Below are 13,984 nucleotides of genomic sequence, written 5' to 3' on the forward strand. Positions count from 1 at the left end.
TCCCCACACACCCCATGACCCCAAACCCTTCCCCCTGCCCTCATCCCAGGCCCCACAGCCCCGAGGGCAGGCCGGTGGCCGCGGCGGTGGCCGTGTCGCACTCACCGTGCGGGGACGGCGCTATACGGCCGTGCACACCGTGCTCACTGTGAACTCGGCCTCGCCCGCCATGATGTCTGAGGGCTGCAGGTTCCTGTCGTACATGGGGTTCTCGAAGGTGCCCCTCACGTTGGTGTTCTCGTGGCCGGCGTAGCCGTTGAACGGGACTTTGGGTCTCCTCCTGTGGGATTGGGGGACAAAAGCCACGCGGGTGATGTCACTACAGGGCACGGAACGCGCAACGCTGTTCTCAAGGTGAAAAAAAAAGGGAAGTTTATTTTCTGACTCTAACGTTTATAGGTTTCCAAGAGTGACAGTGGGTTGGAGGGTGACAGTGCCACCTCTCCGATGACACCGGGCACACCAACAGCCCATCAGATTTCTCCTCCTCCATAAAAGAATGCAAAACAATGAGTTATTTACAGAAAGCGTGTGAGGAAGTTTGTTACAAGAATGTCAACATCAGAAGGCTTGGAAAATCTTACGAAATCAAGATGACAAGGTGACAGACCTGAGGCAGGGCACTGACAGGGGAAACCTGTGGGGATGGGGCAGGAAAATCCATCTGGGGGTTTGCAGCATTGATCAGGAGCAAAACTGAATTTACACCACATTCAAAGCCATGAGGAGGAGGGGGGGGATTTGCTTTTTATCCTCCTAAATGTGGTCACAAATCCCATTAATGGCCAGAAAAACCCTCCTTGCTCTCCTCTCCTCTCCCAAATTGCCATCCTGCCATATTTTATTTTCCCATCTCCTAAATTAAACCAACCCTAAAAGGGGGATTTTAAGCCCAGCTCACTGATATTTCTCTCAAATCCCTGAATTTCTTTTACCTTTTGGAATTACTCTCCCAATTTCCCAAACCCTCTTTGTTGCTGTCCCATCTCCTGAATCAAACCAACCCTAAAAGTGGGATTTTAAGCCCAGCTCACTGATATTTCTCTCAAATCTCTACATTTCTTTCACCTTTTGGAATTCTTGCCCCAAACCCACCCGTGTTTGCAGAGATAAATCACAAACCCTGCAATAATCTCTCAAACCTTCTGTTTTTGCCCCATCTCCTGAATTAAACCAGCCCTAAGGGGAGGATTTTAAGCCCAGCTCTCTGATATTTCTCTCAACTCCCTGAATTTCTTTCAGGTTTTGGAATTCTTGCCCCAAACCCACCTGTGTTTGTAGAGATAAAGCACAAACCCTGCAATAATCAGGGCGATGAAAGGCACAAGGATGGCGGCTGCCACGGAGCTGCTGTTGGATGCAAAGTGGTGGCCTATGGATTCAGGATCATTTTCCATCATGCTGATGTCTGGAACACAGCAGAAAGGAACACATTTCCTTCGTTTTCCTTTCACATTTCCCACATTTCCAAACCCCTGCTGGGGAAAAAGGGCTTGGCTCAAAGTACAGGTGGCACCAGCAGCAAAATGAGTGAAGGGGTGCTGGAAAATGGAATTTAAAAATGGATGTGCAAGGATGGAGATCCAGCCTATTAGGTCTCATAATTTATTTACATCTTCAATTGAAGAGAGATATAAATTGATTTATTTTGCCAAAAAGGTCCAACTTGGATGCATGAAGTTGGGCTTTAAGGAGACTCCGAAACGCTGCAATAATGAGCATCCATAAAGGTGACGAGATTCCAGCAATCCTGAGGGATTAAAGAGCTCAAACCATGCTTTAAGAGGTATTTAGGAGCTTAAACTTTGGGGGGTTTAAGCTCCCAAGAGCCTCTGTGATTTCTGATGGAGACACTTGCTGTGGTGGGAATGGGATTTGGGCTTGGCAGGGATCTGGGAATTTGGAAATAAATACATCCAGGTGCTGTTTGTGCTTCCAAACTCTCCCTGCCTTTGGACAGCAGCCTGGTTATCCCTCATTTTGCTCCCAAATTACAAATTTTATTCTTGTGCTGTTTGTTTTGTGCTGTTTGTCTCCCACAAACCTCACACCAAGTTCAGCAGAACTCGGAAAGCGCAGAAAATTCAAGCCAGGGGTTGGAGAAAAATTCCCTGCCTGGAAACCCCCAACCAGGCCAAAATGGAGCTTCTGGAATCGAGGAGAAAAGTGCAAATCCAAGGAATTTTACCAAGTCTCTGGAGGCCAAACTGCCCGAAGCCTTTGCCACGCACAAAGCCCTGGTACACGAAGGTGCCGCTCGAGGACTCTGACGAGACCTGTGGAGAGTGGAAATCAATGGATTTACCCAACTTTTCCCTGGATTTAACACCCAGCTCATCCCAGCTCCTCCCAAGTGCATTAATTTGAAGCAATTCCCCAGAAAACCCTGGCATTTTTTAAGGAGTTTCACCGCTCAACGGCTGAAAATTCTCCTGTCTTGAAGGAAGGGAAGCTAAAAAAATCTTGTTTGTGATGAGCTGGAGAGGACATTGCTGATTCCAGAGGGAGAGGGGGAAAAAGTGGCCATAGGTCAGTTGGATCCACATTTTTTCCAAGCTACCTTGGATCCCTAAAGGGCTTGGGAAACTCCCAGACACAGGTAAAGGGTGAAGAGTTGGCTCCAGCAGGGAAAATCAGCTTTTCCAGCAAGATGTTGAGCAGATGTAAAACATCCACGAGGGACGAATCCTGTTGGTTTCTCCCCCAGCATTATCTGGGAGGTGATGGATTCCAAACCCCAAGGCAACAAAACCAACCCCCAGCTGCAGGAGGAGCTGTCACCTGCTGGAGAAGTGCCACATGTCCCCTCCCAGCTCTGGGAATTATCCCTCAGCCCCAGGGAAGGGAAATCCAGGCTGGCACAGCCAAGGGAGGGTGGATTTTGTGCACTCACGTGTCCATCCAGAGCCCATTTGTCATTCCTGAACTTGTTGGCAAAGATCTCCAGTGGTCCCATGATCTGGTACACCTGGAGCAGCAGGTGCACATCTTCCTTCTTGTAAATCCCTGGAAAAGAAGGGATTTTTGTCAGCTCTGGATCACTCTGGTTGGAAATAATTGAGTGGGAGAGCAGAGAAACCACGTCAGGATTTGAGTGGACACCAGCCCTGGCATTGGGATGCACTGGGAAACACAGCCCAGGATATTGAAGGTATTTTCCACAAGGGAAAGGATTCAACTCAATATTTAATTAATATTTAATTAATATTCAGGTTCTGCTGCTGGATCAGGAAGAGCCTGGTGCTCCAGGAGGGCAGGGACATGGAACACTCAGAATCATGAGCTGGAAGGGACCTCCGAGGATCATCAAAGTCCAGCTCACATAATTTCATGTTTTTTGCCAAAAAGCTCCAAGTTCGACCTTGGACACCTCCAGGGATGGGCACTCCAAACTTCCCTGGGCAGCTCCAAGGTCTTTCCATGGAGAAATATTCCCTAAAATCCAACCTGGCACAGACTGAGGCTGTCTCATGCTGGGAGCAGAGCCTGACCCCTCTCCTGTCAGGGAGTTGTGGGGAGCTCCCTGAGCCCCATCAGGAGTTCTCCAGATCCTTTTCCAGCTCCATTCCCTTCTCTGGACACACTCCAGCCCCTCAACGTCCCTCTGGTCAGGAGTGACCAGAACTGGACACAGCCCTAGAGGTGTCCCAGTGTTGCAGACAGGAAGAGAAATTATAAAAGAGAGGCCTCATAAAATCAGGCCTAAATTAATGGCTGCAAGTTCCCATGAGAAAACAATCTTGGTATGAAAGATTCATTAACACTAAAATCTATTCCTAGAGTGAAAAACGAGTGCACCAGTATAAACAATAAGATCTGTCTCATGAGAATCAGTAGAAAAACTGTGCAAACTAACTAAAAATACAGAAGTTTGACAAATGTGCAAAACACCGTGCACCGACCCACAAATTAAGTGTGAACGTATTGTCCACCAGTAAGATTTGACACGGTACCTTCTGATAATCCTGTAAAATATGACCTGTCCAGTCAAGAATGGGCTTTTACCACAACGTCCCAGCACAGGGGACAGTCCCTGCCCTGGCAGTGCCAGTGCCACCCCCTCCCAAAGGCCACGCCGTGTCCCTCACCTGACACCTGGAGCTCCACCCCGCTGTGGTCGATCAAGGTGGCGTTGACCTTGCTGGTGGCAGGGTCAAAGCTGGTGACAGAGAGCATGGCTGGCTGCTTCTTCCCCATGTACTCATAGGAGCCTTTCCACAGGGAATTCCTTGCAAACACGTCCGCAGGCACTGGAATTGCAGCAGTGGGGAGATGTAAAAAAAAAATTAAAAAAAATTACCCAGCAGCATTTCCGTTTTTTTTCAAGGGGGGAAAATATAAAACAGAGCAAGATTTCTGCTTTCTTTGGATTCACTGAAAATAGATTGTTTAAAAGATTTAATATTTCAAAAATATTTTGTGTTTTAAGTATCTTAAATCCCAGCCGCTCTGAGCCATCACCATGGGGGACAAAGCCAAAACCAGTGACTTCAGTTTGGCTGTTGGGACCAAAAACACAAGGGAATTTTAAAAACGAACTAACCCCCAAAATAATTTATTAGGAAAAGTTCAAGTAAACTTGAGGAAATAAACTTATTAGGGAAAATTCAAATAAAAAAGGTCAAATGCACAAAATCCTGGAAGGGCTGGAATGCTGTGGGGAGGGCAGTGGGTGTTGGTGTCCAGCTCCTGTAAGGATCCTGTTTGTTCTCCATGGAATAGGATGGGGGCATGTGGCAGTTTCAGAGTGTGAAAAATGCATGTATTTTATGATTGGCTTTTTGCAAATATTCAAATGAATATTATATGTGTTGTGCTAGAAAGTGATGCTGTATTAGTTCTCTTAAGTACTGTGTTAAATATAGTTTTGGGTTATAAAAAATGTTAAAATAGAAATGATGCTATGTAGGATGCTTTTTTGAAGAAAGGACTTGCAGTGAGATAGCGGCCACAGGACACCTGAATCTTTCAAAGAAAAAGAATTTATTGCCCCATTATCAAAAGAAACAAAATTCTTCCCACCTCGAAGGTTCTGTTAGGATTCAGAGGAAGAAGCTGACACTGCCCAGACAGAATCCTGTGTTTGAATGGAATTTCTGCATCATGGATGAGGTGTATGAATATGCAACAGGCTGTTGTTTTTAAGGGTTAATCCTCTGTTAACGTGGGGCCTTTTTTGGGCTTATGCTGCCCAGAAAGAGGTACCTGGACTGTCTGTAACTCTTTGTTTTTATTGTCTTATATTGTCCTAATCCAAATTGTCCAAATTATTATTACTCTAATTGTATTACTATTTTTATAACCATTTTATTACTATTAAAAGTTTATTAGTAATAAAATAATAATAAAACAATATAATAATAATAATAGTAACAGTAATAATAGTAATAATAGTAATAATAATAATAATAATAATAATAATAATAATAATAATAATAATAATAATAATACAATTTTAAAACAAGTGACAGAGGTTTTTCACACAGAGGAAGGGATGCAGGAGGGGGATCTGAGGGGTGCCAGGGCTGTGCCCATGGGCAGGAGCCCCCCCGAGCCTCACCTGAGGCCTTGGCGAGCGGCGGCTCCCGCGCAGTGCCCACGGGCCGCCCGCTGGGCCGGACGTCAGCTGGGACAGGGACAAAGCACAGCTGGTCAGTACTGCATGGTGGGGCCTGGCACTGCCCACCCCAGAGCTCCCGGGGCTGGAAAAGCCCTCCAAGGTCACAGAGGCCAAGCTGTGCCCGATGCCCAGCTTGTCACCCAGCCCAGAGCTCTGAGTGCCACGTCCAGGCTTTCCTTGGGAGCTCCAGACCTCTCTGGGCAGCCCCTGCCAAGGCCTGACCACCGTTTTTCCCAATTTTCCACCAATTTTCCCTAAAATCCTACCCCAAACTGCCCTGGCCAGCCTGAGGCCGTTCCCTCTGCTCCTGTCCCTGTTCCCTGGGAGCAGAGTCCAATCCCCCCGGCTGTCCTCTCCTGTCAGGAGTTGTGCAGAGCCACAAGGTCCCCCCTGAGCCCCCTCTTCTCCAGGCTGAGCCCTCTCAGCTCCATCAGGAGTTTTCCAGCTCTGTTCCTTTCCCTGGACACTCTCCAGCCCCTCCATGTCCCAAATGGAGGTGCCCAGAACTGGACACAGCACTTGGGGTGTCCCTCACCAGTGCCCAGGACAGGGGACAATCCCTTTCCTGCTCCTGCTGGTCTCTCCCTGACCCAGCCAGGTGCCACACCACCATGGCACCCCTGGCTCATGTCCAGCTGCTGTCCCTCAGCACCCCCAGGTCCCTCTCCAGCTTTCAGCCACTGTCCCCAGCCTGTCCTGCCTTTCCCTCTGCTCCAATCCCAAGTATCCAGAGTGACCCTGGCTCCAGGAGAGCCACAGGGCTCCATTTCCATGGATCAGACCATGTTCCTCATCTGTTCCTCATCCAAGACTCTGTGGCAGGTAAGATGCGGGGGAGATAAACAATTTTTGTCCTGTGCAGGTGCTTCTAGACCCAAAAGCTCCCCAGAAGATCCCCAAGTGGCTCTTCAAGGAAAAACAGGAGGTGGCACCTGAGTGTTGGGTCACAGGTTGGACTCGATGACCTCAAAGGCCTTTTCCAACCAAGTTCTGGGATTCTGCTGTGGAGACCAATGATGGAGACCCTCCCACCGAGTGAAAATCAGGCTGGGCCATCCCACAACTTTTAAGGGAACAAAATCAAGGCTGAAAAAACCTCCCCCTCCTTCCTTGGAGTTCTGACACCAGAACCGAATCTTGGGTTTATCTGCAGGTTGAAAACCACCTTTGAAGGACCTCAAGGCCCAATCTCCACAACCTGAGAGCCTGGGGAGGGTCTCAGAGCCCAGCTGGTGCTGCCAGCCCCTCACCCAGGCAGATGGGGGGCTTCCCTGTCCAGCTGCCGTCGGCTTTGCAGGTGCGGTGCTCGGAGCCCCCGGTGAGGTAGAAGCCGCTCTGGCAGGAGTAGATCAAGGTGTAACCCAGGGAGGGCAGGTCCAGGGCACCCACGTTGGCATGGGATGGGGTCTCGGGCTGCTTGCAGTGGTGGGCTGGAGAGGACAGGGAAAACAGGTGAGAGAAACCAGCCAGGTGGGCACGGGGAGGGTGAAAAGTGACACTGTGACAGCAACAGGGGAACCCTCCTGGAAGAGTTTCCACACCACAGCTCACAGGGATTTTTCCCAGTTGGAAGAGTTTCCCATGCTGTGCTTCTCTTCCTGGCTAAAGCTGAACCAGGCTCCAGCTGATGAGCTGAAAATCAGGATTGGCCACCCCCATTTTTAAGGGAAAAAGACAAAACCAAAAGATGCTGAAGCACCTCTGAACCCAGAACTGAGTGCCAGGTGTGGGTGCAGACTAAAAACTGGCTTTGCAATCTCCAATTCTCCCTAAAATCCAACACATTTCCTCCAAGGATTCCTTTTGCAGAGCCTGGCTGAGGGCCCCAGCTCCCCGTGGCATCCCCAGGACTCACGGACGCAGTCGGGCTGGACGCCGCTCCAGGTCAGGTTGGGCAGGCAGGTCCTGGTGGTGGAGCCCTGCAGGAGATATCCCTTCTGGCACCTGAAGAACAGGATGCTTCCCACCTATCCCAACAGGAGACAATCACTCAGCTTCCCAGGGATTCCCAGACCTTCATTCCATCCCCTTGACACCATCTCACCCCTCACGGGAGCAGCTCCACTCCCAGCTGAGCAAAAATCCCACTCGTGGTGTCTCCAAATTAATTAAACCGAAAAATAATTAATTAAACCCCAAGATTAAGGTAACTAATTAGCAGGAAAATGGAAGGATCCACTCTGGCATCCACCATCCCAGCAGGGAATGGGTGGGAATGGAGCCCCCCCAAGGGAGTCGCTGTGGGATTTTTGTCCCCATTCCAATGATTTCCTGCTGGATGAGAGATGGGATTAGCAAAAGCACCTGCAGGATTTGGCCTGAAAATTAATGAGAATTAATGTGAATAGCAGCAACTATTAATTAGCACTGTAATTAATTTCAGATACAATGCACTGCCTAATTAATGCTGTGCAAACACACTCGGAGGGCTAAAGGAGCACGCTGGGGTGTCCTGCTCCCAGGAGGAGACAGGAATCCATGGAAGGACACTGAATCCATGGGATAACACAAGAATCCATGAGAGGGGATAAGAACTCATGGGAGGACACAAGAATCCATGGAAAGATGCAAGAACCCATGGAAGAAGGATATGAATCCATGGGAGGAGACATTAATGCATCAGGGGAGACATGAATCCATGGGAAGACACAAGAATCCATGGGAGGAGACATGAATCCACAGGATAACATGTGAATCCACAGGATAACATGTGAATCCACAGGATAACATGTGAATCCATGACAGGAGGCATTAACTCATGGAAGGACCCACGAACCCATGGGAGAACAGAACAATCATGAGAGGAAACGCGGATCCATGGAGTAAAACAGGAATCCATGGGAGGATATGTGAATCCATGGGACAACACATGAGTTCACGGGAGGACACGTGAATGCAGGCCAAGGACCAAGCAGGGTGGCACACCCCTCTTCCACAGCCATACCTGGTATCCCTGGGAATTGTTCTGCATCCCAAAAAGAGGCACTCCAGGATCTGCACACGTCGTGAGGCTGGGATCTGTTAAAAACAGGGAAGGGATTTATGGGAGGGCACACGGGTCCTGCTGCACCTCTGGAACACAAATGGGATTTGGCTATGAGGGAACACACAGCAACAAGGAGAACACATGGATCTTCTTGTTCCTTAAATCCCTGCCTGCTGCAGCACGAAGCAACCAGAGGCACTTCACCCCTCAGGAGAAAAACTGGGAACACACACCTTGGATCAGGACAGCTCTTCCCCACACCCCAAGCTCCAAGCACTGACCCCGTGATATTTTATGAAAAATCCTTTCTCCTGGGAAGCTGGGAAGCTTCAGCTTCTCCATGTTTTGCTCCTGTGAAATGTGGCCTGGAGATTGTTTATCCAAACATGGGAATTGTTTTTAATGAACGACCAATCCCAGCCAGCTGCGTCGGACTCTCTGAGTCTGTCACGGGTTTTTATTATTCATTCTTTTCTGGCCTTCTGATGTCTCCTTTCTCTTTCTTTAGTATAGTTTTAGTATATAATATAATATAGTATAGTTTTAGTATATAATATAATATAGTATAGTATAGAATAATATAATATAATATAATATAGTATAATAATATATAAACAATACATATAATGTTATAATAATAATTTTAATTATATATGATATTATATATTATATAATAAAATTATATATAATATATATTATACAATATTTTAATAATATTATTTATATTACATCATATTACATTACATTAATGATATGATATGATATGATATGATATGATATGATATGATATGATATGATATGATATTATATTATATTATATTATATTATATATTTAATATAATATCATAATATAATAAATTAGCCTTCTGAGAACTTGGGAGTCAATTCTCATCTCTCACCTCGTCTTGGGGACCCTCGCAGCACCGCAACAAAGCACCACGGTCATCCCGCCCTCCTCCCTGCCCTCTGCTCCCATGCTGACCTCCAAGGACCCCGGTGGGTTGGGACTGGAAGTGGAGCGAGCCCCCAGATGCTGCAGCTGTGCCCCCCTTACCGATGCAGCTGGGCTGGGTCCCGCTCCAGGTGCCGTCGGACTGGCAGAACCTCCGCGCCGAGCCCACGAGCACCAGCGGGGCCAGGCAGGAGAAGGACACGGAGGAGCGGTAGGTGAAGCCTCTGTCCTCCCTCCTGCCCTGGGCTGGGGTCCCCGGGTCCCCGCAGAACACGGCTGCAACGGCAAAGGGACAAGGGGGTGGCCACAGACGCCTCAGGAATGTCACATCCCATCACAGCCCGTCCAGCTCCACGATCAGCTCGGGAATCAGCGGTGGCTGAAGGTGTTGCTGGCTGCTTTCCTTGTAATTATCTCCTTTTGTCAATGGTTGTTAATTAACTTCCACCTTCTCCCCCGGATTTGCCTTTTTTTCCCCCCCTCTTTTTTCTCTCCTAATTGCACGGTGTCACTTTGTTCCTTGGCTCTGTATCACACTGAAAGCCCACTAATTATCCCAAATCCTGGGACAGGTGTGAGGAACAGTGAGGGGTTTGCGGGATTTAATATGAAAATGGATATTGTGCAGCTGGAAAAGGGACTCAGAGCTGCCTTTAGCATCAGGAGATGCTAATTCTCTTTTTTTAATTCTCTCTTTTTTTTTTTTTTGGTGTTTGCTGTTATATCAAACCCACCCAGCCTTCACAAAACATTCCCAACTTCTGCTGCAACACAGTGCTCTTTGCCCAAGGAATTTTTTTGGCAGTTCCAGGAATCCTGATTGCAGAAGATTGGGTTGCTGAGGGCAAACACCCATGTTTTGAGGATGTTTTGTAGGCAGGAACATGGAAAATGCCCGGATTCATCCCAAATGTGGCCTCACCTCTCTGTCACAGGGGTAGAGTGACCACCTGTGTCCCTGCCTCCTCCTTACAGGTGCCAAAACAAGGCTCCAAAAAAACCAAGCCCTGAGGGAGGTGGGAGAGCAGCCAGACTTTAGCTCCAGATCCTGAAGCATCCCCATAGCACCAAAAATTCCCACTCCAGCTGCTGGAAAACTCCATTTGGGAACAGGGCACGAAGCACAGCAAGATCCCTCTAAACCCTGAGCTGCTCAGTGACACAGAGCTTGGGAAAAACAAGTCGGGAAAAGCCGCGAAAAGCTGGATTTGAGGCAGAATCCTGCTGGTTCCTGGTGGAGAAGAGGGAAGGTGGCACTCACGGAAGCACTGGGGGATCTCCCCGCTCCAGGAGCCGTTGCCCTCGCAGGTGAGCACGGCGGGCAGGGACAGCTGGTAACCCTCCAGGCAGGCGTAGCTGACGCTGGAACCCCAGCTGAAATCTGAACCCACCACCTTCCCGTTGGGAATGGCCTGGGGAGCTCTGCAGGTGATGGCTGGGGGAGGAGGGAAAAGAGGAGGAGGAGGAGAGGAAGGAGGAGAAGGAGGAGAAGGAGGAAAAGGAAGAGAAGGAGGAGAAGGAGGAGAAGGAAGAAAAGGAAGAGAAGGAGGAGAAGGAAGAAAAAGAAGAAAAGGAAGAGAAGGAGGAGAAGGAGGAGAAGGAGGAGAAGGAGGAGAAGGAAGAGAAGGAGGAAAAGGAGGAAAAGGAGGAAAAGGAGGAAAAGGAAGAGAAGGAAGAGAAGGAAGAGAAGGAAGAGAAGGAAGAGAAGGAAGAGAAGGAAGAGAAGGAGGAGAAGGAAGAGAAGGAGGAAAAGGAGGAAAAGGAGGAAAAGGAGGAAAAGGAGGAAAAGGAGAAGAAGGAGAAGAAGGAGAAGAAGGAGAAGAAGGAGAAAAAGAAGGAGGCGAAGGAGAAGGAATAGGAAAAGCGGAAAAGGAAAAAAGAAAAAGGAAAAGGAAAAGAAAAAGGAAAAGCAGGGTCAGGACTCTCCACTTCTTAATTATTTCCATTAACAAGCAAATTCCATGTAGGAGCAAAGTCACCTCCTGTTCTCCAAGAGCATCTCCCAGGATTGGCACAAAGTGGGGTCAAACCCTTCAAAGTTTGGAGTTCAATCCCAAATAATAAAATATCTTGTGGGAAGGGATCCACGAGGATCATCCAGCCCAAGCCCTGGCCCCAGACACCCCAAAATCCCACCCTGTGCATCCATGAGAGCCTTGTCCAAACATTCCTTGAGATCCTGGGGCTGTGCCCATTCCCTGGGCAGCCTGCTCAGTGCCCCACCACCCTGTGGGGGAAGAATTTTTTCCTCAGCATCTCCACAAATCCGATTTTGAAGTCAACGCTCGTTCTCAGCTGAAGGTAAAAACCTGCCCTGACATGGTGTGAAAGCTCATCCCAGATTTCCCTGAAGATTCACACATTTTGGACAACCTGGCTGAGGCTCAGACGAGCAGTTGAAGCCACAACCTGTCGGGTTTTCACCCACTCTGGGGTGTTTGGAGATGACATTTTTGCAGCACTCTGCTCTTCAGCTCAGAGGAGCTAAACCTGTGCCTCCAAATGAGACTCTTGGCCACATTCTGGATCATTTCTGCAGCATTTGCTCAGTGCAGAGAATGAAAAAGGAGAGGAAGAATTGCTCTTTACAGCCTCTGAAGGACCTGGAGTGCATTTGAGGGGTTTTATGTGGCCTGTTTTTATATCAGCTCCGTGACAGGTGAATTTTCCACATTTTTAAAGGAATGCAGAGATGCTGCCACACATTTTATCTGCGCTGGGGGGGTGAGGAAAACAGATCCAGCCTGCCCAGCCACTGCTTTCCTATTTCCCTTTTCTATCTCTGAACCACAGGAGCCATCTCAGAATAATGAAAAGACTCGCAGGGAACATTTTTCAGATGTTTCTGGGTGATGCCAGCACAGCGTCCGCTGGAAAAACACAATATTTCATCTGAGCCTGATACGAGTTTTTGTGCAAAATCACTTTACTCCCTGGGCTTTGAAGGAGAGGAGCAACTCCTTCCCTCCCTGCCAGGCGCAGATTGATGGCCCTGAACACAGCAAGGTGTTGCTGCTTCCCTGACAAATGCCAAACTTTGGGTGGAACGAGGGAGCTGGGGAACGCCCAGCCAGGCTTCCAGGGAAACTCTGGTGGCCTCCAAGACTCGTGTCCTGCAACACCCGCGGGGCTCCTACCCTTGCAGACGGGCTTGGTGCCGTTCCAGGTGCGGTCTTTGGTGCAGGTGAGGGCAGCTGCTCTGTCTGACTCCATCATGAAGCCAGGAGTGCACTGGAACACCACGGATTTGTTGTAGGTGAAGTCACTGCCCAGCCTCAGCCCGTTGGCCGGCACGCCGGGGTCTCCACAGTTGATCACTGCCGAGGAAGGGAAAAAGGGGAATTTCTGGCAGCTGGAACCACGCCTGGGATGGTCCCGAGTGGTTTTTTCCAGGTGGGATTTAACCAGTTAAATGTAGAGCAGGCTTGTAGCACAAGCTGGAGTTTAATGGCTCATTAAGACCTTGAAAGGAGCTGGATTAACACTCATTAAACATTGACTCAAAGCCGGGTCAGATCTGGGTGAAGGGAAGGCAGTTTGCCCGCAGCACTCCCCGCTTAGCCCACTCACTGCCTCCGATGTAAATCCACCTTTGCCACCACCCCATTCCCAGCCCTGAGGTCACAGCCCTGCCCCAGCAATGTCACTCTCAGGGGCAGCCCCAGAGAGCCCCTCCAGCTCAGCCAACACCCACTCCCAAAATTATCCTAGAGCTTCCTCCATCCAGCTGGAAAACACAACCCCAGAGCAAGATTTTTCCATTAGGTCCCAGCAGAATTCCCAGGCTGAGCTGCTGCTGGTGCCAGGCCAGGCTTTAGCAGAGTTTCTCAGGGTGGCACTCGTGTGTTTAGGATTTCAGCTTTCCTATTTTCCAGATATTTGTAATCCTGCAGTTCTTTAGTGTGTAACTCCAAACTCCACACACAGTGTGAGCTGCTGCTTTCCCATTTGGGGCAGACACAGCAATTCCTTTCCAGGCCTGGCAGTCAGGGACACCTCACTGCCTCAGGCCCCAGAGATGGAAACAAAAGTGACCTGGGGGGAGCAAACTTGGGGTCAATGACTTCATTAGCTGAAGCTGTAATTGGAATTAATTAACCCCCAATATGCAAATGGACCAAACTTATAAAAGTGTGAAACCCATGACCCATTGTCCATTTTTTGGGTGCAGCCCCTGGGGGGCTTTGTCTGCCCTAAATGTACCCGAAGGCCCTTCAATAAATAGAAGTGCTTTTTATTCCTTTCACTTTGTCTGGCCTCTGTTTTTAGGTAGCCCCAAAAGGCACCATGTGGGCACAGCTGGGCCTGGCAGCTCATCCTTCCCCTCTCCCTGTGGCAGGATTCCATCCCAGTGATTCCTGGGGAAGGCTGCCCTAAAACAGAGGCTGGACAGAGTTAAAAAATAAAGCAGGGATTTATTAAAAGG

The 13,984-nt window shown here is 48.8% G+C and overlaps 1 protein-coding gene across 1 annotated transcript in view; it reads right to left on the reverse strand.

The window, feature by feature from the left end:
* Positions 1 to 13,984, reverse strand: part of CSMD2 (CUB and Sushi multiple domains 2) — a 263,376-nt gene that overhangs the window by 3,739 nt on the left and 245,653 nt on the right. Inside the window, exons 59-70 of the mRNA XM_066564613.1 lie at positions 12,696 to 12,875; positions 10,820 to 10,993; positions 9,661 to 9,834; positions 8,565 to 8,638; positions 7,476 to 7,587; positions 6,871 to 7,050; positions 5,561 to 5,626; positions 4,089 to 4,250; positions 2,894 to 3,006; positions 2,189 to 2,276; positions 1,270 to 1,408; positions 106 to 280 (exon numbers count right to left, since the gene is read on the reverse strand). Coding sequence (XP_066420710.1) covers positions 121 to 280; positions 1,270 to 1,408; positions 2,189 to 2,276; positions 2,894 to 3,006; positions 4,089 to 4,250; positions 5,561 to 5,626; positions 6,871 to 7,050; positions 7,476 to 7,587; positions 8,565 to 8,638; positions 9,661 to 9,834; positions 10,820 to 10,993; positions 12,696 to 12,875 — 1,622 coding nt within the window. The 3' untranslated portion in view covers positions 106 to 120. The remainder of the gene's footprint in view (positions 1 to 105; positions 281 to 1,269; positions 1,409 to 2,188; positions 2,277 to 2,893; positions 3,007 to 4,088; positions 4,251 to 5,560; positions 5,627 to 6,870; positions 7,051 to 7,475; positions 7,588 to 8,564; positions 8,639 to 9,660; positions 9,835 to 10,819; positions 10,994 to 12,695; positions 12,876 to 13,984) is intronic.

This window comes from Molothrus aeneus, chromosome 23, assembly GCF_037042795.1.
Source record: "Molothrus aeneus isolate 106 chromosome 23, BPBGC_Maene_1.0, whole genome shotgun sequence".
NCBI classification, from domain to species: Eukaryota; Metazoa; Chordata; class Aves; order Passeriformes; family Icteridae; genus Molothrus; species Molothrus aeneus.